The sequence below is a fragment of the Lycium barbarum genome, chromosome 11 (genome assembly GCF_019175385.1).
Source record: "Lycium barbarum isolate Lr01 chromosome 11, ASM1917538v2, whole genome shotgun sequence".
NCBI lineage: Eukaryota > Viridiplantae > Streptophyta > Magnoliopsida > Solanales > Solanaceae > Lycium > Lycium barbarum.
The window spans coordinates 106,257,608-106,282,795 of NC_083347.1; the positions used below are offsets into that span (position 1 = coordinate 106,257,608).

General features: G+C 33.5%; 2 protein-coding genes and 1 pseudogene across 3 annotated transcripts; 2 read left to right on the forward strand and 1 right to left on the reverse strand.

Annotated features, from left to right (window-relative positions):
* Positions 1 to 626: 626 nt before the first annotated feature.
* LOC132618010 (peroxidase 51-like) lies at positions 627 to 5,026 on the forward strand. Of its 2 annotated transcripts, none has more exons than XM_060333078.1 (4): positions 627 to 925; positions 1,811 to 2,011; positions 2,595 to 2,760; positions 4,326 to 5,026. In XM_060333078.1, exons 1-4 carry the CDS (start codon positions 704 to 706, stop codon positions 4,730 to 4,732), a joined length of 996 nt encoding a protein of 331 aa, XP_060189061.1. In that variant the 5' UTR covers positions 627 to 703; the 3' UTR covers positions 4,733 to 5,026. The 2 variants fall into 2 exon arrangements, with proteins under 2 accessions (XP_060189061.1, XP_060189062.1); XM_060333079.1 differs by having other exon boundaries at positions 4,329 to 5,026.
* Positions 4,962 to 6,782, forward strand: LOC132620069 (peroxidase 51-like; annotated as a pseudogene).
* Positions 6,783 to 12,943: 6,161 nt separating this feature from the next.
* Positions 12,944 to 14,085, reverse strand: LOC132618011 (uncharacterized). Its single transcript, XM_060333080.1, has 2 exons — positions 13,551 to 14,085; positions 12,944 to 13,460 (listed from the first exon to the last, which is right to left on the reverse strand). Exons 1-2 carry the CDS (start codon positions 14,045 to 14,047, stop codon positions 13,121 to 13,123), a joined length of 837 nt encoding a protein of 278 aa, XP_060189063.1. The 5' UTR covers positions 14,048 to 14,085; the 3' UTR covers positions 12,944 to 13,120.
* Between the last annotated feature and the right edge of the window lie 11,103 nt (positions 14,086 to 25,188).

The following is a 25,188-nucleotide window of genomic DNA, read 5'->3' on the forward strand; positions in this document are numbered from 1 at the left end:
CAATAATTTATTTACTTTTTGTGCAAAAATTTAACACGTTATAGTTTACCAAGATATTATGACGACAATTGGATTAAATAATGATGAATAATTAAATGACTCAAAGACAAGTTATTTGAAAATGAAATAAATTTTTGGAATTATCAAAATAAAGACTACAAATCAAACTAAAAAAGTAAAAGCAAAGAAATTGATTATTTTAAACGCAAACACCTAGATTACGAATCAAAAGTGCAAAAGATTAATATGTACAGTAAAATTATAAGATTTATACACACACATTCAGGTTTTTCATTTTTTTTTTTTGCTTAAAACCCAAAATTAAACTAAGTTTTAAAACTAAAAATCAAAATTAAACTAAAACCAAAATCGAAAAAAGTGTCCTTTTTTTTATGTGATTTGTTTTCCATTTTTTTTTTTATTACATGGTGGGTAGAGGAAGGGAAAATGGCAAAAGAGATTACAATGTGAAGATTCGAACCCTCACCAAAAATGTTCCGATAGCCATCTAACTGAGCAACTAGATCCCTACCTTTGATGTGATTTGATGTTTGTTTTTGTTCGATTTTCCTGTTTTCCATGAACACCCCTAAATTCCTTCCCCTTATATATAATCCCTAGTCTTGAATTCAAGATATGTAAACCAATTTTGCATCCCTTTCTCCACCTTTAATTTTCCTATATATTGTTGTGCTTTATAGAAATGGTTCGTTTACATATTCTTATTATAGCAGTTTTGACCATTTCTTCTGCCATTATTTTCATGCCATACTTGGTTTCTGCTAGACTCAAGACCAATTATTATGCCAAAACCTGTCCTACTGTTGAAACCATCGTACGTAATGTTGTTAATCAGAAAATCCAACAATCCCGGATCACAATCGCTGCAGTTCTCCGTCTATTCTTCCACGACTGCTTTGTTGAGGTATATACTTTTAGAATATTGCGTATTCGTTGAAGAAATAAGTTGTTGTCTCCTTATATACTTACTAGTTTTTGAATACGTACGTTGCACATATATCTCATACAAATGATACAAATACTCTCACTGTCCCATATTAGTTGTCATGTACATTGCACTTTTGTTAGCCTCTTAAGAAATGATAAATAAAAAGTGATTTTTTTTTACTTCAGTAATTAATTTCCCCTTATCTCTCTTCATAGACACAGCTAAGTTAATCTCATTGATATTTGTAATTTGAACAATCATAACATTAACTGATTTAATCACTTGTTTGAACTCTTCAAAATTATAATTTATATGCTATGTAATCAATATTGTTTACTTTCAAGAACAACTACTATTAATAGCAAAATGGGAAGAAATTAACTAATTCTATCTTGATTTTATAAGATGATTTTTTTTTTTTAGACAAGTAGTTTCAGTAACCTTGATAAGTAATATGAGTCAGAGGGGGCAATATTAAAATACGCGTGCAATGAGTTACATGAAATTTGAACAGAGCAAGACGCAAGCTCAAACTGATGAATGATGAGTCTATTCGATCGATGTTTATTGTCGCTACAAAGCTTTCAAATTCAAATGAAAGTGAAAGATCTCTTTACAGTCATTTTTTCAATAATTCTTGAGGAGGAAATGGAAAATAACTCATAATGAAATTCTAGTGGACGAACTCAAACAGGATTTCATATTAAGTTTTATAATCAGTCCACGTTCTACAATATTATCTTCTGATATGATCTTTGATCAGTCCTCGGTTCATGATCTAATTTTTGAGCTTGAATTAGGTGCACAGAGCATTTTCTGTATCATTGTTAGCCTAAAAAGCTATTTTTAATTTGGATGTAGGGCTGTGATGCTTCAGTCATAATAGCATCAACACAAGGGAACACAGCAGAAAGAGATCATCCAGATAATCTTTCATTGGCTGGAGATGGATTTGACACTGTTATCAAAGCAAAAGTAGCCATTGATGCCATCCCAAGCTGTAAAAATAAAGTTTCTTGTGCTGATATTCTTGCCATAGCAACTCGAGACGTTATTCAACTGGTTTGTACTACGTACCATTCTTTGCAACGCTTTGTCCATCTTCAATGAAATTAGCTACGAACCTCGTTGCAAATCTGTTGCCAAATTGCTCATAGTTAGTAGAATTTTTTTGATAATTAGTCGGTAAATAGAATTAACAACAAAATATGTTGTTTAGTTACAGATATTGCTCGTCGCTAATTCCTATTTTTTTTAGTAATGCTCTTTTTCTTTTTTGAAAATAACTAAAAGTTCATGTCAGCTTGTATGTGTTGATAATGTAAAATATTTTTCCCCGACTGCTACTGTATTATGATCGATTATGTTATAATTATTTATTGTTTCTTAGGTTATCAAACAAGAAGACTACTACTGCAATTACCTATTATGCACCACCACGCAGAAGTTTTTGTTTCGAAAATACAAATAAGTTTGATATTTAGCGGTCAGATGAAAATGATTGCACACCTACTGGTAAAATATATAAAAGATAGTCTTACGTATGAAAAATACATATTTTTGATTATTATTTTAGTGGAGAGATATATACAGTGTAAAAATTCTCACAAAAAAGGTATATTAGTAATAATTTTGTATAATGCAGGCTGGCGGACCAGGATATCAAGTGGAATTGGGAAGGTTAGATGGGTTGACATCAAAAGCTTCAAATGTGGAAGGCAACCTCCCTGAGCCTACTTTCAATTTGGATCGACTAAATACCATGTTTGCCTCTCATGGTCTAAATCAGGCTGACATGATCGCCCTCTCCGGTAATTCTACTATACTTCTAATACTTGTTTCTTTTGATTTTATCACTACAATAGAAAAAAACGGAACTAGCTACAAGCTTCATCGCTAATCCATTGTTGAATTGCATGCATTTAACTGATTTTTTGGTTAAACCGTGCTCAATAAGATTATTGTTGTTTAACTACAGAATTTTTCCGTCGCTAATTCATATTCTTTAGTAGTATATATGACAGTATTTAACTGAACATAAAATATAAGATGAGAGACTTTGACTCAATTTAGAGATAGAATTTATCGTTTTAAACCTGCTTTGGTATTTGAATGAAGAGGCTTTGGGTATCGTACACGTCGAATTTGTTTTTTTAAACATGATATGACAATATTCTTGTAGCTATAGATTTCAAATTATCCATCCATTATTTAATCCAGTTATTAAAACCTCAACTTCCATAGTGAGTTACTTATTCCACACGTTAGCTATCTCTTTCTTGAACAGTTATTCAGTCAACTACAAAGTTCACTACTACTTCCAAGGTCCCCCTAAGGCCAGAAAATAATATTTAAAGGAATAAAGACTGTAAAATATTTCGTTTTCCTTGGTCTAAAATTCTATTTCCCAAATCTTTAAAGAAATTAAACGTACAGGGTTCACTTAAAAGTTAAAACACGTGCAAGATGGAGACACACGTAAATTTCTCAAATGATCATATATACTCCCAAGTTCCATCGCCCTAATTTATATGGCATGTTACATTTTTAGTCCGCCTCAAAATGAATGTCATATTTCTTTATTATTTAAAAAAATAATACATTAGACTTTGTATTTTACCTTTTAATGAGATTATTTATAATCACATAAATATCTATTACTTATTTTTATATTTTGTGCCAAGTTAAATATCATCACATAAATTAGTACGAAGAAAGTATGCAACAGTTGATGAGTTTTTTTTTTAATTAAAAAAATTAATTTTAAACTTTGTAGCAAAAACTATTAATGTGATGACCATACATAAATTTAATCCTTTGTGACACTTTCTTCTTTTTTCAGCCTCCCCGAGTCATTTCTTTAAAAACAAAATCCTCTGGAAAAAGATTAGAACTTCTATATTAAACGCATGTTTTCTTTGGTCGGTGGGTAAAAATAATTCTATTTTAGCCAAATATACACTAATACGTATTAAAAAAATATATTTTATGTATATTATATATTAATATACAAAGGATATATATTTGCTTGCGACTCCCCCCATTCCAAAATAAGTAAATTTTTAGGCTTTTTCTTTGATAAAAAATAAGTGAATTGTTTAAAGTCCACGAGGTTATTTAGTAAATTTTTCCAAAGTTAATCTTCTTTTTAATAGCTTTTCCAAATCCCAATACTCATTATTTCAACCTTTAAGAAAAGTCTGGGAACAGGCATAGGGTAATCTAGTCAAATGTCATTTGATTATGTCATTAATTAGATTTCTTAGGGGCGTGTCACATCCAAAAAAAATTAATTATATCGTAATGGAGGGAGTATTACTTCAGCAGACGAGTATTTATATTAATATCTCAATTTCTTTTATATGATTTTATGCAGCAGCCCATACTCTTGGAGCTGCTCACTGCGCCAAGTTCTCCAAACGGCTTTACAACTTTAGCCCTAAAAACCCAGTGGATCCAACCCTAAGCAAGACATATGCAGCCCAATTACAACAAACTTGCCCAAAGAATGTGGATCCAGGTACGATCACCTTGTTGGACCCAACCACACCTAATACCTTTGACAATGTCTACTTCAAAAACTTGCAAAAAGGAATGGGCCTATTCACATCAGATCAAGTGTTGTTCACAGATAAACGGTCCAAAGGTACTGTTAATTTATGGGCCAGTAACTCTAAGGCTTTTCAAACCGCATTCGTGAATGCAATGATTAAATTGGGCCGGGTTGGTGTGAAGACGGGCAAAAATGGAAATATTCGCAGAGACTGTGGAGCATTTAATTGAGAGCTGACTACCGGAGCAACCCCTCTTGTCAATCATTGAAGTTTACAAGATAATGATTTTGTTTGAAGTTTGAATGGTTTGTGAACGACAAGATAAGATTTCAAACCAAAATTTAATCGTTGTTTTAATAAAATAGGACCAAGTTCCTTAATCTTTCTATTGGGTGGGTGAGTTGCAATAATGGAATAAGAATAAGTTTGTATCAAACTTTAAACAAGATATAAGTAACATGTACAATTGTAAACCTATTGATGTCGTAGTAAAATTTCTAACTTTTCAATTTTGATTAATCCTTTTGACGTTGTAGTGAAATTTCAGCTTTAAATTATTATTTTATTTTTGCGTAAATTAGGGAACCCGAGCTATTCTTGGGTGTGCTCTAGGTAAACTAGTGCAATAGCCTGCAAACCATACAAAATTAATTGAATCTTCCGCGTTTTCGTATTTTTCCTATATGAACCTCCGCAAACCATTTGATTTCTGCTTATATTTGTTGGGCCTTGAACTTTGATTATCTTATTTATCTATGGTAGCTAATGCTCCTTTCTTACCAGACTGTTCTATCATGACTTTCTCGCTTTTGTTATTCCTCGTTTTCATATTGTTTTTGATATGCTTGTCCCTATTTGACTTTTTGTCTTGTTTTCTCTCTTGAGCCAAGGGTCTTTCGTAAACAGTCTCCCCACCTTTCAAGGTGGGGGTAAGGTCTGCGTACACTCTACCCTCCCCGACCCCATATTATGGGATTCTACTGGACATGTTGTTGTTGTTGTTGAACGTCCGCAAGCTAGGTTTATTGCTATTAATTAATTCAAAGAGTTAATTATTGGGAATATCAGTAGTCCATATATGATTCTCAGCTAGTAAGGTCCACTACCAATATAAGTGTTTTTAAACTATCCAGTAACTTTGGATGTAGGGCTGTGATGCTTCAGTCATAATAGCATCAACACAAGGGAATTACACGGCAGAAAAAGATCATCCAGATAATCAATCATTGGCTTGAGATGGATTTGACACTGTCATCAAAGCAAAAGCAGCCATTGATGCAATCCCAAGCTGTAAAAATAAAGTTTCCTGTGCTGATATTCTTGCCATAGCAACTCGAGACGTTATTCAATTGGTTTGTACTACGTACCATTCTTTGCAACGGTTTGTCCGTCTTCATAAGTAATTTGTGGCTAAATTGCTCATAATTAGCAGAATTTTTTTATAATTAGTCGCTAAATAGGATTATCAATGAAATCGGTTGTTTAGTTACAGAAATTACCCGTCGCTAATTCCTATTTCTTTAGTAATGCTCTTTTTCTTTTTTGAAAATAACTAAAAGTTCATGTCAGCTTGCTCAGACTTCGTAATAATTAAAATCAACTTATATGTGCTGATAATGTAAAATATTTTTTTACAACTAATGTATTTTAACCGATTATAATATAATATACCACTAATTGTTTTTTTAGACTATCAAATAAGAAGTACTACTACTATATGCAATTACCTATTATGCACCACCACACAGAAGTTTTTGTTTCAAAAATACAAATAAGGTATATATTTAGCGGTCAGATGAAAATGATTGCACACTTGCTGGTAAAATATGTACTTAAAAGATAGAGTATTATGTATAAAAAAATATATATTCTTCGATTATTATTTTAGTGGACATATATACAGTGTGAAAATTCCTAAAAAAATAATATGAAAGTAATAATTTTGTACTATGCAGTCTGGTGGACCAAGGTATGCAGTGGAATTGGGAAGGTTAGATGGATTGACATCAAAAGCTTCAAATGTGGAAGGCAACTTCCCTGAGCCTACTTTCAATTTGGATCAACTAAATACCATGTTTGCCTCTCATGGTCTAAATCAACCTGACATGATCGCCCTCTCAGGTAATTCTACTAGTTCTAATACTCACTTTTTATTTTATTTTACGCGATTAGAGGCGCAGCCAGAATTTGAAGTTTATGGATTCGTTCTAGTTTCTGAAACTTATATATTGTGTTCTAAATCAACAATTTATACATGTTTAAGTGGACATAAAATTTAATAAAACTTGAGAGACTTTGAGCCAAGGTAGAGTTAAGGTGTTGGTACACTCTACCAGGAATTACAGTACATTTATATGGTAAATTTTCTGTGTTTATGTATATATATATATATATATATATATATTAACTTTTGAACATCCTGAACATATGCAAAATGTTAGCTCAAGCGGTTCATGGTGTTCAAAATAAATGACGGATCTAGAATTTATAAGTCGTGGGTGCGTCACTAATTTCTGTATACGTTTTACAATGATCATAGAAACCAAACATGAGTGCTCATGGTCACTTTATTGGCATTTTAAAATATTTTCATGCATATATAATACAATTTAGCTAAACCCAATGGGTGCTTCAGCACCCATAACTCCATACATAGGTCCGTCACTGTTCAAAATTATCTCTAGCATCCTAATTTTGATTCTCATCAAAAAATATTATTTTTTATATTTAGCTATTGTCGTTTTTTTCGAATCCCTGAGTAAAAATCCTAGATCCGTTAATTTAGTGCGCAAAAGCTACTTTTGTCACCTTTTTTTTTTGCCGTTATTTATGATCACAAACCCACTTTTTGGGTCATTTAAGTTGCGGACTCGAGCAAATTATCACCGAAGTGACGCATGAAAGGGTGCAGCTAGGGATGTTCACGGTTTGGTTAAAAACCGATCCAAATCGAAAATCAAACCAAACCGATTAAATAAATCGATATTTACTTGGATTGAGTTTGGTTTGATTTTAAATTTTTTAAAATCGATAATATTTGGTTAGGTTTTGGTTTTACTGAAAGCAATCCGAATAAAAAATCGAACTGCAACGATAAATATATAATACACACACACACAGAGAATATGTTAATTTTTATAAATACTTTTAAATAATTTATATACCTTTTAAGCAAAATTCTATTTATCTCTAATAGGCAAATGAACTTTATATCTTAAGCCCATTTTCAAAAAGAAATCCAAAAATTCAAAGTCATTTATGCAAAGAAACAACTACGAGATTTACCTAGATTTATTTTTTGATAAACTTTATTCACTTAATTAAAATCATAAATCCTAAGACATTTTTTCATAATGCAAGAAAATTATAGCTACCATAATGAAAGGTAATAACGAATTATAAGTTGAAAAATAATAGAAAAATTCTCTCCTAATTGTAGGAAAAAGGTATGAAAGAGAGAAATACCGTTAATTTTCTTAAAAATCGAAAACTCAACCCAAACTAAATCAAACTGACTACAACTAAACCGGTGGATATTTGGTTTGGTTTGGTTTGATTTTGGTTTTAATATTTTAAAAACCGACTAGATTGATTTGGTTTTAATTTTAACCCAAAATCGACCCATGAACACCCCTAGCTGCCGCCATAAGCTAATTTTTTTTTATTTTTCATTTTTGGAGAAAAAACAAAGGCGGCTAGTAAACAATGTCCACGTCTTTGTTTCATTCACAAAGCAATGACTTGTATTTCTTGTATAAGTTCAATCTTTCCTTCTTGTCAAATCATGGTTTCCTTTTGGTCGATCTTATATAAGGACTCTCCTTCAGTAGAGGTGTTCGTGAATTAGTAGAGGTGTTCGTGAATTAGTTTGAGCCAATTTTCTTTTAAAAGAAAACCAATTAAATCAATTAAGTGAATTTTTCAAATGTTAGAATCAAATAAAATTAATTAAATTAATTTTTTTATTGCTTTAGATTTTATTGGTTTTGTCGATCTTTTTTTAATATATATATACTTTCAAGCATGCATTAGATTGACTATATTCTAGCATAACACTACCAAATCAATTAATCTTTATAAAAAGAAGGAACTATATATATAATCAAGTTCTATATGTCGCTTCCTCGAGAAAATAGTATGCATTATCCGAGAATTTAGTTATTTCCAAAAAACTTAATAAAACTTCATACAATAAAAAATTTTCTGTGCAAAAAGTTAACGAGTTGTAGTTGAGCTATTATGACGATAATTGGATTAAATAATGTTGAATAATTAAATGACTCAAAGACAAGTTATTTGAAAATGAAATAAATTTTTGGAATTATCAAAATAAAGACTACAAATCAAACTAAAAAGTAAAAGCAAAGAATTTGATTATTTTAAATGCAAACACCTAAATTATAAATTAAGAGTGCAAAACATTAATATGTACAGTAAATTTTAAATTTTATACACACACATTCAGTTTTTTTTTTCTTTTGCAAAACCCAAAATTAAACTAAGTTTTAAAACTAAAAATCAAAATTAAACCAAAACCAAAATCGGAAAAAGTATCCTTTTTTTAATGTGATTTTTTTTCCATTTTTTTTTTATATTACATAGGGAGTGGGGGAAGGGGATTACAATGTGGGGATTCAAACCCTCACCAAGAAAGTTCCGATAGCCATTCAACTGAGCAACTAGATCCTTACCTTTGATATGATTTGATGTTTGGTTTTGTTCGATTTTCCTGTTTTCCATGAACACGCCTACTCCTTCCCCTTATATATAATCCCACTACAAGAAAGTATAGAAATCGCAACAATTGTTTTTTTATATTTAGCAATAATTTAGTTTTATTGTTGGCAAATGATTTTTTTGTTGCCAAAGAATTTAATTTTGTTGCCATAGTATTGATTATTGTTGCAAAAAGTACTTTTGGCAACAAAAAAAAAAGTTGTTGCACGTTGTTGCAAAAACAGCCATTGGGAAAAGTTCATGCAACAAAATATTTTTTTTGTTGTTGCCAAAAGTACTTTTTGCAACAATAATCAAGCTATGACAACAAAACAAAAAAAATTGTTGCCAAATATAGTTTTTCTTGTAGTGTCCCTAGTCTTGAATTCAAGACATGTAAACCAATTTTGCATCCCTTTCTCCACCTTTAATTTTCCAATATATTGTTGTGCTTTATAGAAATGGTTCGTTTACATATTCTTATTTTAGCTGTTTTGACAATTTCTTCTGCCACTATTTTCATGCCAGACTTGGTTTCTGCTAGACTCAAGACCAATTATTATGCCAAAACATGTCCTAATGTTGAGACCATTGTACGTAATGTTGTTAATCAAAAAATCCAATAATCGCAGATCACAATCGCTGCAGTTCTCCGTCTATTCTTCCACGACTGCTTTGTTGACGTTCACTACAACACAGTGTATCTATAGCTACGAAATTTAAGCTATGAATTTAAAAAGCATAGCTATTGCCTATTAATAGCCACAATAATTTGAATTCCGTAGCTATTTACAAATTCATAAAATTTCTTTGCCACGAAAATCAAATTGACAAAACTAATTTCTCATTTTTGCTATAATTGCTAACTATCGTGGCAATAGTTACCGAAATAGCTACAACTTTATTGATACGATAAACTCTTATAGCTAATCATAAGTTTTTGCCACGCGATAAAAGTTACTGTAGCAATAGTAACCTTTTAGCCACAATAGTAACCTTTTGGCCACAATACATTATTTGAAACAAAATATTGTAGCTAAATCAATAATTTTGCTTCATGTTATAAAATTTGTGGCAATAGCTAAATGATATAACCACGAATGTTTTGCTAAAAAGAAATTTCGTAGCTAATTATTAATTTTTGTAACGGATTGAAACTTACTGTAGTAATAGTAACCTTTTAGCCACAATAAATTATTTGAAACAAAATGTTGTAGCTAAATAAATATATTTGCTTCAAGTTATAAAAGATTGTGGCAATAGTTACACAATATAGCTATAGAACTTTTGCTATAGTAAAATTTCGTAACTAATTATTAATTTTTGTCACGTGTTGAAATTTATCGTAGCAATAGTAACCTTTTAGCCATTAAAAGTTACTTAAAATAAAATATTACAGCAAGATAAATATTTTTACTTCGAGTACTAAAAATTCGTGGCAATAATTGGCTTAATAGATATAGTTACTTGTCATGACAGAATCATATAGCCACAGATTTATTGTTATGATAAAATTTCAAAGCTAGTAATTAGTATTATTTAGCACGAATTGAATTTTGTTGTAGCAATACTAATCTTTCAGCCAAATTAAATAATTTGATTTCCTACACTTATAGTTACCATAAAAATAGTATGAATTCAATCATAATAAACACATTAAATTAAATGGCTGCACAAATACAATTGTAGCTTAGAATTTTCAATGTTTCTATTAGCTTTTTCATTCACCATTCTTCAGAAGTTACAGATATAATACATGCACATTCTGTTACCATTTTCAAAAAATTATACCTTCACATTACACAAGGAAGAAAATAATACATTGTCTCTTTAAATGAAAAGATGTCAACACATGGCAAAATGAATTACAACAATCACCAAAAATCAATGTCATTACCAAAATTATTTTGAAAAAAAAAATTATCACCATATATACCTGCACAAAATACATTGTTAAAATGACAAAATGCCAACACGCGACGACATGAATAACTAGCCTCACCAAAAATCAATATCATTATCAAGACTCGAACGTCATTCAATTGCAACAAACAGATAATGTCAGACTAGCTATTACTTTAGTCTATTGATCTGACAAAAAAATCGATAGAATTTCCCCTGTAACTGAATAATCCATCAACATACACCCGGTAGAAAATAACATTTCAACTCAATCCAATCAAAATTATCAACTCAACATTACTGAATATTAACTCATATTCAATCAGAATAACTCAATATAATAAAGAAATAAACATCATCCCTCAAGAAATAAGTTAACTTGTTAACATCAATTTAGTATAAGCCATATCCATATAAGATTTTTAAATGTTCACAATGACAAATCTTCATCATCGGTTTCAAGTTCTGATTCGATGTCGTCAATAATATCATCAGCTAAAGCAACATCAGTGCTGATAACATCAAGATCATTTCTTCCCCAGTTTATAAAGTCTTCATCTTCCTCAAATGTACACAAGAAATCATTACAAGCATCTTGTTGAAAAGTATCTTCACCTACAGCACCTCCAGTAAAATAAGTAGAATGACCACTCAAGACAATTGACCAATTTGGATGAAGATTATCCTTGACATAAAAAACTTGTTCTGCTTGAGATGCAAGCACAAATGGTTCATTTGTTGCTAGTTTTCGCTTAGTATTGACGCTAACAACACCATGTTTATCTATTTTCACTCCTCTTCCTATGTGATCAACGTCCCACCAGTCACATTTTAAACAAAATAACCTGCTTACTTTTGAAGTATTGAAGTTCTACTATTTCAGTTAGAACACCATAGTAATTAATATTTTGACCATTCACTACTCCTCTTACTAAAACCCCACTATTTTGCTTCACCCAAGTAGTTTAGTGTGAAACCTGAAACCATTTATTTCATAACCCTTGAATCTTTGAACTCCATTAAAAGGACCTCTAGCCAAAGAATACAATTCACAACTTGCAAGTGAATTTCCCTCTCTGCGCATTTGTACAATCTGTACAAAAAATAAATGAATAAATAAGTATTACAAATTGAATTCAGCACCTGTTCTTTGAGTGTTTAGTAGTTGGAGCTATCTGGAAGAAATTCATGGCATGGGTATCCAAAGAAGTTTATGGGGATGGAGGGAAGAGCTACAATGGGCTGAAAGGCATCACATGGGAAGGAACAAAGCTAGTCAACTTTATAGAGTCTCACTAGCAGTTGCAACTTACTATGTATGGCAAGATAGGATTGGTCGATTTTTTGGAAGCAACAGAGAGCAATTGAAAGCATGGTAAGAAGGATTATTCAGGAAATCGCTCATTTAAATGTCAAACTAGCTACTTATGTCCAGCACTTTGATGTATATCCTAGTTGACTAAGTAGATCAGCTGAAAGAGTAGAAAGACCTTGGGTCTTGAGGTTTCATATGTTGCACTAAGTTCGGGACTTTGTCCAGAAAGGTATTTACCAAAAAAAAAAATTGAATTCAAAGTAACAATAAAAACTTACTCGATTGGAAAATCAATCATCGAAGTTCATGTCCCGATTGTTCTGCTCATACTCTCTGTTTAAACATAACCATAAGACTTGAGAAAAGCTAACAAATACTCCTCCGTCTCAAATTATTTGTCGTGATTTCTAAAAATAGTTGTCTCAAATTATTTATCATTTTAGAAGTTCAAGACAAAAATTATTATTTTTTCCATTTACCGTTAATAGTAATTGTTTTTGAAGATTACAACCACAAACACCTCAGTTATGGGGAGATGGCATATAAATAGAATAAATATTCAATGAAAAGAGATTACCCCTCTTAAGACATAAATAAGGGTAAAATAGTCAAAACATCCCAAAATTAATATTTTCTTAAGAGGCGTGTGAAAAAGAAACACGACAAATAATTTGAGATGGGAGACTAGTGAACACAATAATATAATGAAACATATTGTAGAAATGGTTGAACTTCTTCACAATTTCTCAAGACATAAAGATGAGCTTGTTTTCGCTCAAACTCTTCAAGATTTTTGGATGTATCTCTTAATAACGGACAATCCTTTTGTTCAAATATTGATAATCCACTGTATGACTCAACATGATCACCTTCATAATTTTTGTCCATTCGATTATATCCTTTCGCACCACAATGTAAATATCTTGAACAAAATATTAGACTTTCTTCAACAATATACCCCTCTGCAATAGATCCTTCAGGCTGATTTCTATTACGAACGTAACATTTCCATTTGCCCATTAATCTACATGATAAACACGCAGTTAAATTGCTTAGCATGATAAATTAACAAGTCACATAAAATTAAATCAAAATTATAATATTAAAAACATACCGCTCCATTGGGTACATCCACCTGTTTTGTACAGGTCCAGCAACCTTAGCTTCTGTTGGGAGATGAATGACCAAGTGCACCATAACATCAAAAAATGTTGGTAGAAATATTTTTTCTAATTTGGATAATGTTATTGGAATTTGAGCTGCAAGTTGATCCAAAACATCAACCCTTAATGTTTTTGAACACAACTCTCTGAAGAAAATACTTAACTCGGTGATAGCATCAAAGACATTGTTTGGCACGACTCCGCGAATTGCAAGAGGAAGCAACTGTTCCAACAGAATATGAGAATCGTGACTCTTCATTCCATAAACTTTACGATCCTTTAACTTCACCCACCGTGATACATTGGAAGAATAACCATCTGGAACCTTAACCATTTTCAAGAACTTGCATACTTTAGACTTCTCATCTGGTGATAAAGAATAGCATGCTGCTGGATAATACCATTTTCCATCCTTTTGAGTTGCGTGCAAATCTTTCCTTATACCCATTTCCTTCAAATCACGACGAGCATTCAGATTATATTTTGCCTTTCCTTCTATATCTAAAAATGTGCCAATGATATTATCACAAACATTTTTTTTCAATATGCATCACATCTAAATTTTGGCGTATTAAATTATTTTTCGAGTAAGGAAGTTTGAAAAAAATGCTTTTCTTCCTCCAGTTATGAATCCCTTTACTTTTTTCGCATTTGTTTTTTTTTTGGATCTTACCATATGTCACGTCTTCCAAACTAGACAACTGGTTTAAAACATCATCTCCAGAGAGAGCTTTAGGAGCAAATCTTTTTTCTACTTCTCCATTAAAATCACGTTTATTCCGCCGCCATTTATGATTAGATGATAGAAACCTACGAGTACCCATGTAAGAAAACTTACGACCATACTTTAATCGAGTAGAAGGAGTCTCTTTGTTGCATGAAGGACAAGCCAAAGCTCTCTTCGTGCTCCATCCAGACAAGTAGGCATAAGCTGGAAAATCATTTATAGTCCATAAGAGTGCTGCCCGCATACAAAAATTCTCTCTTCTCGAAGCATCATATGTATCGACTCCATAATACCATAACTCTCGCAACTCGTCTACCAATGGTTCTAAGTACACATCGATATCATTTCCAGGAGCTTTAGGGCCAGGTATCAACAAAGACAAGAAGAAATATGGTGGCTTCATGCACATCCAAGGGGGTAAGTTATATACAGTAATAATCACTGGCCAAGTGCTATGAGAAACACTTAAGCTACTAAAAGGATTTATCCCGTCAGATGCTAATCCAAGTCTAACATTACGAGGATCTCTAGCAAAGCCTGGATTAGATGTATCAAAATGTTTCCACGCCTCTGGGTCTGCTGGATGTCTAAGAACCCCATCTTTCAAACGCTGATCATGATGCCATGTCATGTCTGAAGCAATTTCTGATGACATAAACAACCTTTGCAATCTTGGTTTCAAGGGGAAGTAACATAAAACTTTTCGAGGAACTTTGTTCTTGGTCTTTCCTTGAGTACCTCCATTAGTTTTTTGACCTTCAACTGATTTCCACCTAGACTCACCACAAACCGAGCAAGATTCAGCTTTTGCATTATGTTTCCAGAATAACATGCAGTCATTCTCGCAAGCATATTGTCACGACCCGACTAGGGGCCATGACGGGTATCCGGGGCTAACCACCGAGCACCACTCATTCTATTGCTCATCATACTCAACAAGCGTTCATTCATTAATTTCATACTCAAATCATAGGAAAACTATTTTTCATTTGGAAACATAATTATTTTTATATACATAAGCCCTTCGGCTATCAAAATAATAATATACATCATAAGAACATCGTGAGACCATACTACCCACACATGCGTATCTACGAGCCTCTATTGGAGTATTAGACATATGAACGGGACAGGACCCTGTTATACCCAAAATACATCTATATACACAAAATAATGAATCAGATAGCACCTCCGGAATAATGGAGTGCTCCTGTAAATCTGCTGATAGCTCCTATAGATCTGCACCGTCTCCTTGTCTACCTGTGGGCATGAACACAGCGTCCAAAGAAAATAGACTTCAATACGAACATTGTACTGAGTATGTAAGGCATGAATGGAATGAACATGATAGAGAAATCATAAGTCATAAGGTGAAGATACAACCTACGTAACTTTTAAGGGTGGATACATTTCATGCATATATCATATATATAATCATAGTACATGTATCATCATAGCGCATACATCATCGTTTCATATAAATCATCATCGTTAACCCGCGTCCGGGTAACCATCATATGCCGCCCACTAGTGGTGATCATGCCCGGCCCTCTAGGCTCGGTGTAAACATCGCAGCCCGTCTTAGCGGTGACATGCCCGGCCATTTAGGCACGGTGGAATCGTATGCAGCCCGCCTTCGCGGTGACATGCCCGGCCAACTTGGCACGGTGGAATCGTCATATAATCAATCATAAACTCATCATTATTACACATCTCATAGGCATATCATAATCTTATCATAACTTAACATCATCATACATTCATCATTAATCCTACATTAGAACTTGGAGGTAACCATGGCTATGTCGAGGTGACATAAGGTCGTGAACCCCCGACTACGTTATGGAGTGATCATAATCGTCATGTCTCACCTTGGAGGGACTAGCATTTAAGGTGAGTGTACACAAGGAAAAGCATCAATAAAACTATACTTAGAATCATTAGCTTTATGGACATCTTATATTACTCTAGGATTCTTCATACTTATATTCATCATCATCATCATTATCATGCTCGTATCATACCTCCTTTCTTTATCGTGTGCGTAGGTGGCTTTTTATAGTCATGGACTCATAATTTTCATTATTTATGAAGATCACGGAAGAATAGGAAAATTTATGCCATAGGAGTCATGCCATAGAAAGAAGGGACTAGCCTTACATACCTCTTTCGTTTAACAGTTTTATCGCTTGATCGTTCTCCTTCGATGTTCGCGTTTCTACCTTCAAGAGGATTCGCATCAACATTAGTTAATCGATTATATGAACGTGTTACTATTGCTAGAGAAAATTAGGCAGAATTTCCTTTGTTTATACAACTTTCCTCATTTTACATATCAACTCCCAACATCCATCACAACATTCACAATATTATGCACAAAAATCATCATTCATCTACATTATCCACATTTCACAATTTCACTTCGATTCCTCCATAATCGTGATCATAGTTCGCTATCATGTTTTCTCACATATAATACTCATCCCATGTTCTAAATGTCACTTATAGCATACTTATAATCACAACATATCAATATTCATAATTCACTCCAAACTACTGCTCAACAATGACACTATTCCCACATTTATGACTCAATTTCTACATCCTTCTACAATCCAAGTGTTTTAACTTTTCAATACCTTAAACAACATGGAATGATTATAAAACTCACCTTAGATAATGGAAGAATAAGCCTTGAGTGGAAATTCTCTTCTTGCACCAAAACCCTAGTCAACTCTTATTGTAATTTCTTGGTTTGGATGAACTTTGATATGTTTCATACACTTGATTTTGTGGGTTTGATGAAGTTGATCATAGATTTATCTTGGGTTCTTGTGGATGAAGAGTGGAGAGGATTCTAGAGTGTTCTTGAGGTATGGAGAGGAGAAATGAAATGAATTAAATGAGAGAGAGGGTCCTTATATCATTTTAAAATTTGACCTGACACGAACATACGGACCAACATACGGTCCATACATTTCATACTGACCGTATGTCTGGACCGTATGTTTGGTCCAGTGAAGACCCTCATTCTGGGCAGAACATACGGTCCGTATGTTTTATACGGCCAGTATGTTTGGCCGTATAATGCCAGCTTTCCGAAGTTTGTTCTCGTTGACTCGTTTGATCTCCAATCCTTATGGAACCTTCTTGACACTTGTTTAATACTTCATTAATAATCTAAACATCCCTATAACTTGTCCTCAAGGCCTTACCAAACAATCCTTAACGCAATAATTTACGAAACCTTTCCTAAAACCCACTTATACTCCACTTGTCCTTATCAATCCTTATTAATTTCATCAATTCATATAACTTCAAAATCTTAACGTATGCATTCTAAGACCACTAAATATCCGTCTTATAGTCTTAAGAACTTCCTGTTATCCTTAAGCACACATTGGTTCATTCACTACACGACGACATGAAATTTCCAAGGTGTAACACATGTATTTTTTCATAACGAAGGCCTAGATTTCTAATCAATTGTTTTGCTCCATAGAATGTCTCTGGTAAAGTTTCACCAGAAGGAAGTGCTCACTTAATTAACTTCAGTATGCTATCAGTTGCTTTATCACTTATCCCAAAAAGACACTTGATTTGGAATAGTTCCACAATCAGTGACAGCTTGGAGAATGTCTCACAACCAGGATAAAGTTGTTCAGCATCCTCCAATAATTTGAAAAAGTTTGAAGTAGGCTCTGAAGCATCACCATGTTGAAACTTCCCACTGGAATCATCCATGATTTCAGGGCCAACAGCATCGTAAATCATTTCAAATATATCATCACCTCGCTCTTTTCTTACTTTCTCTGGTCTTACTTCACTGTTAGTGTTTTTCTCTTTAGGTGCAAATTCCCCATGATAAAACCACCGCGTGTATCCCTTGACTATCCCATTAATAATTAAATGATCCCTGACTTCACCTCTAGGCCTGTGTGTAAACACCTAATTTTTGACCGAACATAAGTTTTTACACCCTTTTTAGCTTTTAAATATTTCTTTTAGGTCCAGATTAGATATTTTGATTTTTATGTCAATTTTAGTTAGTTTTATTTTAAAAATTGAAAACTTTAAAAATAGAGTCACATTTTAGAATAAATTTTGTTTTCATTTTATTTTTAAGAGAAAAGAAATTTGCAAAAAAAATAAGTTTTCTTCTAAATTGGGTTTAATAAATAAACTAGTGATTTTAGTATTCTTTCACTATGAACTAGCTATTTAATTTTTGCTATATTTCATTGGTTTAGAAATAATTAGCTAATTTTCTTATCCTTATATTTTTATATTATTTAACTTTAATAAAAAAAATAAAAAAAAGAGGACCAAATAACTAAAAGATACTAACCTAACATAACTTTACCACTAATCCTAAAATCCCTACACCATACGTCTGATAATTCTCAACCCAAAACAAACCCTATAACCTACTACCCTCACCCTCAAGTCTCTCACCCAAAACCAACCCCTTAAACTCACGTCTCTCCCTCCTTATCCTCCAATCCCTTTTTTTATGCAACAAACACACACACACTCTCACGACAAAGCACACACACACATCCATATAAATATATACCCAGTAACACATATACGGGACACAGATCAGAAACAGTAGAGAAAAAAAAAACAGAGAAACAGTAACAGAAAAAAAAAAGAGCAAACACACAAAAAAAGGGGGGTTTTCCCTAAAGTTCGAGTTGAAGGTTTCCGTTCGCGGTTTTGAGTTTGTGGACTTGCAGTTAGTCGTTACTAACTGGGAAATCGGTAGAATATTATAGCTTCATATTATTATTTTTCAGCGAGATATTACATAAAGGTAACACGCAATTTCCTTTGTATAGTTCAATGTCATGATTATATGAGAATTGATTCCATTGTTACGAATTTGTTAAGATGCCTTATCTGTCTAATTGGTTATTGTTTTTTTGACGTCATAATATGAATCATGCTCATATTGTTACATCGTTAAACTAAGAGTAAGATTGAATAAAACGTGTAATTATTTTTTTTCCCTTTTTCAAAATTATTGCGGAGTTTTGTTGCACTGTATTGAGTTAGTCTAAAATAAATTCAACTCTGATACATGACTCATGTCAACCAAACATAATGAAAGTTAAGTTAACAAAGTACTATAATATTTTTATCACTGCTAGAGCATCTTTCCTAAGGATTGCAGAGATTCAAGGCTTCAAAAATATATTGTCGTTCACTTAGATATTCTTATTTGTTTATTTACTTTTTTCAAATTAATGAAAACTAAAGAAGAAGTGGAATCCTATCCTATGCAGTTTTACATATAACTTTAAAATAGTTGAATTCTTCTGCTAACAACACCTAGCCCTTATTTAATTAGGATTGACGTTTTTGTTTACTTTTAAAAATGGGAACTAAATATTTTTTAGGTATTGGTAATTCCTTGTAATGTTCCTGGTATTGTTTTACATCAGTGATTTTTGTTTCTCTCCCGTCTTGTGCATGGTCCACTGTATCATTTTTTTTTAAAGGAGAATAGGCTATAGAGAATAGCATGCAGTTAGTTTATTTATTTTCTTTGATCTATTATTATTTCAAAGTTTATTTAAACTCATGGTTCAGATCAGTTTATTTATTTTCTTTGATCTATTCTTATTTCAAAGTTTATTTAAACTCATGGTTCAGATCAAGGTACTATTAAATTATTTGTGTTGGATGGCTGCCTGTATTTTTCTTAAATATAATTTGAGGGGTTTTAACTTGAGCAAGAAAAGAAGAATGCTCTCTCTCCAATTTAATATGTTTGTTAATAGTATACAACCTCAACAAGTGTTGGTTTATCATAGGACAGTGTAGCTTCAGGTCTTAATTATTTTGTTCCTTGTGTTAAATACTACCCCATTTCATTAAATTAAAATTGGTCGTTTGGTGGTGGGTAACTCGATTATATTCATTTAATTAGTCTCGGTTTAAGTTAGAAAAAAACAAGTAGGAACCTTTGTTATGATATAGTAGAATTATTTAGCCGAATGTTAAATGGCTTTTCCAAGTTAGAATTCTATTTTTGCTGGTTCATTAATCGTGATAATTCATATTGATAATTCATAAGACAGTTTTGAATATGTTTAAAATAAATCAAAGAAGGCAACAAAAACAAAAAAATAAAAAATAAGCATTCTTAAGTTCATAAACCTAACGTATCCTAAAAAATAATTTAAGCCAAATATAAGTTGATAAAGCGACCGTGCTAGAACCACGGGACTTGGGGAATGCCTAATACCTTCTCCCCGGTCAACAGAATTTCTTACCCGGACTTTTGATTACGCAGACCAAAAATAAAGAGTCATTTCCTTTTGATTAGGGATTCAATAAGGTGACTTGGAACACCAAAACTCAATTCCAAGTGGCGACTCTGTAATGAATAAATAATCCCTTCTCAAAATGTCACTTTAATTGGAAAAACCCTTTTAAATAAATCTAAAAACAAATCAAATCAAATTTATTTTTATTTATTTATGAAAAAAAGGGTTGTGACACTGTGGAAAACATTGTTGCATTTCTTACAAGGACAAGGAATTGCACCTTCTAGTTCCGAGTGCTTAAAAGCAAATTCCAGAAAACTGTCAACTCCGCTTACATAAGTCTCGCTCAATCTATCTTCACAACGCATCCAAGTTTTGTCCATTTTCAAATTTCCTACAAAGAAAAAAAAGATTAAGATTAAGATCAAGATGCATAAAAAACTCACGAACTTTCGAGAGTTCAGCAAAGCAGAACACGATTGCCTCAAACATCCTAGTATTTCAACCCAATTCACTAAATTTCATATCTTTGTGCTATATCTGTATTCACTTATCATACCTTATAAGTCGTTCTACCAAGTGTATTATGGTTTTGAATTACTTATAAATGGTTCTAACAAGTGTTCAATATATTAGGCACCTAAACATGACTACATAACCAGAATGAAAGCTCAGGCATTATCCCAAACACCTTATTGACAGAACTCCAATCGTGGCTAATAGCGAACCTTTTACTTTCCGCTTTTCTGATTGAGGATTCAACGTTGAAGAAATAAGTTGTTGTCTCCTTATATATATACTACTAGTTTTTTGATAAACATGTTGCACGTATATCTCATGCTAATGATACAAATACTCTCACTGTCCCATATTAGTTGTCATGTGCGTCGCCCTTTTGTACGCCTCTTAAGATATCATAAATAAGAAGTGATTTTTTTTACTTCAGTAATTAATTTCCCCTTCTCTCTCTTCATAGACACTGGTAAGTTAATCTTATTGGTATTTGCAATTTCAACAATCATAACATCAACCAACTTAATCACTTGTTTGAACTCTTCAAAATTATATTTATATGCTATGTAATCAATATTGTTTACTTTCAAGAACAACTACTATTAAGAGAAAAATGGGAAGAAATTAACTAATTCTATCTTGATTTTATATGATGATTTTTTTTTGAGACAAGTAGTTTCAGTAACCTTGATAAGTAATATGAGTCAGAGGGGGCAATATTAAAATACGCGTGCAATGATTTACATGAAATTTGAACAGAGCAAGACGCAAGCTCAAACTGATGAATGATGAGTCTATTCGATTGATGTGTATTGTCGCTGCAAAGCTTTCAAATTCAAATGAAAGTGAAAGATCTCTTACAGTCATTTTTTCAATAATTCTTGAGAAGGAAATGGAAACTAACTCATAATGAAATTCTAGTGGACGAACTCAAACAGGATTTCATATTAAGTTTTATAATCAGTCCACGTTCTACAATATTATCTTCTGATATGATCTTTGATCAGTCCTCGGTTCGTGATCTAATTTTTGAGCTTGAATTAGGTGCACAGAGCATTTTCTGTAACATTGTTAGCCTAAAAAGCTATTTTTAATTTAGATGTAGGGTTGTGATGCTTCAGTCATAATAGCATCAACACAAGGGAACACAGCAGAAAGAGATCATCTAGATATTCTTTCATTGGATGGAGATGGATTTGACACTGTTATCAAAGCAAAAGTAGCCATTGATGCCATCCTGTAGAAATTATACAATATTGACTTGTTCCATTCAGTCACCAAGAGAGAATATATATAGGATACAATCTTGAACCCTAGTGAAACAAAGAAACTAAGATCCTAGTGAAACAAGGAAACTAACTAATATATGGTAATTATCTCCCTACAAATATTATACCGCAATACCCCCCCCCCCCCCTCAAGTTGGAGCATGGGAATAAAAAATGCCCAACTTGGAAAGCAAGAAGTCAAACTGAGTTTTGCCGAGAGCTTTGGTAAAAATGTCTGCCAATTGTGAAGATGTTGAAACGTGTGACGGAGAAATCAAACCTTCATTAATTGTATCACGAACAAAGTGACAATCTACCTCAATGTGCTTTGTTCGTTCATGGAAAACCGAATTTTTTGCGATGTGCAAAGCGGACTGACTATCACAAAACAATTTGATCGCCTTGGGATGTTGTATGCCTAAACTCAACAACAGACCTCGCAGCCACTTCAACTCACAAGTGACCGCAGCCATGGACCTATATTCAGCCTCTGTAGATGATCTAGAAACTGTGTGCTGCTTCTTTGTCTTCCAAGAGATGGGAGATTGACCTAGAAATACTAGTCAACCTGTCAACGAACGACAAGTAAGCGGACAAGCTGCCCAATCAGAATCACACCATCCCTACAAAGTCAACTCACTGTCGACACGTAACAAATTACCCTGTCCTGGTGTGCCTTTCAAATAACGGACCACTCGTAAGGCCGCTTCCCAATGTTCAATCCGAGGTTCTTGCATGAATTGAGACAAAATATGAACAGAATATGCCAAGTCCAGTCGAGTGACCCTCAAATAAATCAAACGCCCGACTAATCTACGGTAGACCTCCGGATCCGACAGCAAATCTCCATTTGCAAGGCCAAGTTTATGATTTTGCTCAATAGGGAACCCACTTGGCTTTGCACCTAACAATCCTGCTTCAGAGATAATATCAAGAGTATACTTGCGTTGACACAAAAACAACCCTGATGAACTACGAGCTACTTCAATACCCAAAAAATATTTGAGAGACCCAAGGTCTTTCATTTTGAAACAATCACTCAAATAGGCTTTGAAAGTTGCAAGTGCAGCGGAATCATTCCCAGAAATAATAAGATCATCAACATAAACCAAGATATTAATCTGAATATTCCCTCTAGTAAATGTAAAAAGAGAATAATCAGAATAAGATTGAAGGAAACCGTACCCTTTCAAAGCAGTTACCAATTTTGCAAACCAACATCTAGGGGCCTGTTTCAACCCATACAGCGATTTGCGCAAACGACACACCAACGTAGGATCTGGACTTTCAAACCCGGGAGGGAGCTTCATATACACCTCCTCATCAAGGTCACCATGTAAAAAGGCATTATGAACATCCATTTGGTGAAGTTCCCAATTTTTGGATGCTGCAATGGCTAGGAAGGCTCGAACAGTAGTCATCTTGGCGACCGGAGCAAAAGTTTCATTGACGTCAATCCCCGCTTGTTGATGATTTCCCAACACAACCAAGCGCGATTTGAGCCGTTCCACATCTCCATTTTACAAAAACTTGGTCTTGTACACCCACTGATTACCAAGTGCTTTCTTACCCGGAGGAAGATGTTCCAAAGTCCATGTACCATTGTCTTCCAATGCACGTATCTCTTCTTTCATTGAATGTCTCCAACTTTCGTGTTTCATGGCTTCTTTGAAGGTCTTAGGATCCTTACCCGAAATAATAGCTGCAAGAAACTTACGATAATTTACAGAAAAATTATCATAATTAATATAGTGTGCCAAAGGATAGGGAGTACCTGAGGATTGATTGGTAACAGGAGTTGTAAGGGACGGACTATTAGCAAAAACTGAGTGTGTCACATAATCACGAAGCACAACAGAGGGAAATTTCTCCCGAAAACCACGCCCCAAGCCACCTTCCATATTCTTGACTGGGGTATGGTGTTGCTGCCCCCCCCCCCCCTCGCTGCCAGCGGGCGCTGGGTTCCCAGCGGGCTGTGCAGTGGCTGTTGGCTGCCTCGCTGCCAGCTGGCGCTGGGTTCCCAGCGGGCTGGACAGTGGCCGCTGGCTGCAGCTCGGCCTGGCTGCCAACAGGAGCTTGTTGGGCAGTGGTTTGCGGCTGCTGCTCGGCAGTCTCCGAACTATCAACTTCGCCCCCTAATTCATCCCCGTACACCATAAAATCACGATCAATTTCAGCACCCTCATAAAAAAAAACTAGACGAAATATTAACATCTTCCGGACAAGCAAAAGGAAACACATCCTCCACAAACTTTACATCATGAGAGACAAAAAATTCCTTCGTATCAAGATCAAACAACCGCCACCCCTTCTTACCAAATGGATATCCCACAAACAAACACTTTCTGCTCCGACTAGCAAATTTGTCACCCTGAGTTTTTTTATTATGAGCAAAGCCAAACACCCAAAAGTACGAATAGCATCAAAAGAAGGAGGTTTATTGAATAAAATTTCAAAAGGTGTTTTATTTTCCAATTTGGGGGTGGGGGTACGATTTATGAGATGAGATGCAGCAAGAACACATTCACCCCAGAAAAAAATAGGCAAATTGGCCTGAAATCTGAGAGCCCTCGCAACATTCAACACATGTTTATGCTTCCTCTACCCTCCCATTCTGTTGCGAAGTACCCACACAAGAGGTTTGAAACAAAATACCAGTGGCGGAAAAATAATCGATCAAACAATTAAATTTTGTACCATTATCACTTATGTATAAAAAATACATATTTTTCGATTATTATTTTAGTGGACAGATATATACAGTGTAAAAATTCCCACAAAAAAAAGGTAGTAATAATTTTGTATA

Excerpts from the sequence above, each read along its gene's own strand:
- LOC132618011 (XM_060333080.1), bottom strand. The coding sequence starts at position 14,047 with ATGGGTATAAGGAAAGATTTGCACGCAACTCAAAAGGATGGAAAATGG. Across the intron at positions 13,461-13,550 it reads TGGATGTACCCAATGGAGCG|ATTAATGGGCAAATGGAAAT; the intron begins GTATGTTTTTAA and ends TTTATCATGTAG.
- LOC132618010 (XM_060333078.1), top strand. The coding sequence starts at position 704 with ATGGTTCGTTTACATATTCTTATTATAGCAGTTTTGACCATTTCTTCT. Across the intron at positions 926-1,810 it reads TCCACGACTGCTTTGTTGAG|GGCTGTGATGCTTCAGTCAT; the intron begins GTATATACTTTT and ends ATTTGGATGTAG. Across the intron at positions 2,761-4,325 it reads TGACATGATCGCCCTCTCCG|CAGCCCATACTCTTGGAGCT; the intron begins GTAATTCTACTA and ends GATTTTATGCAG.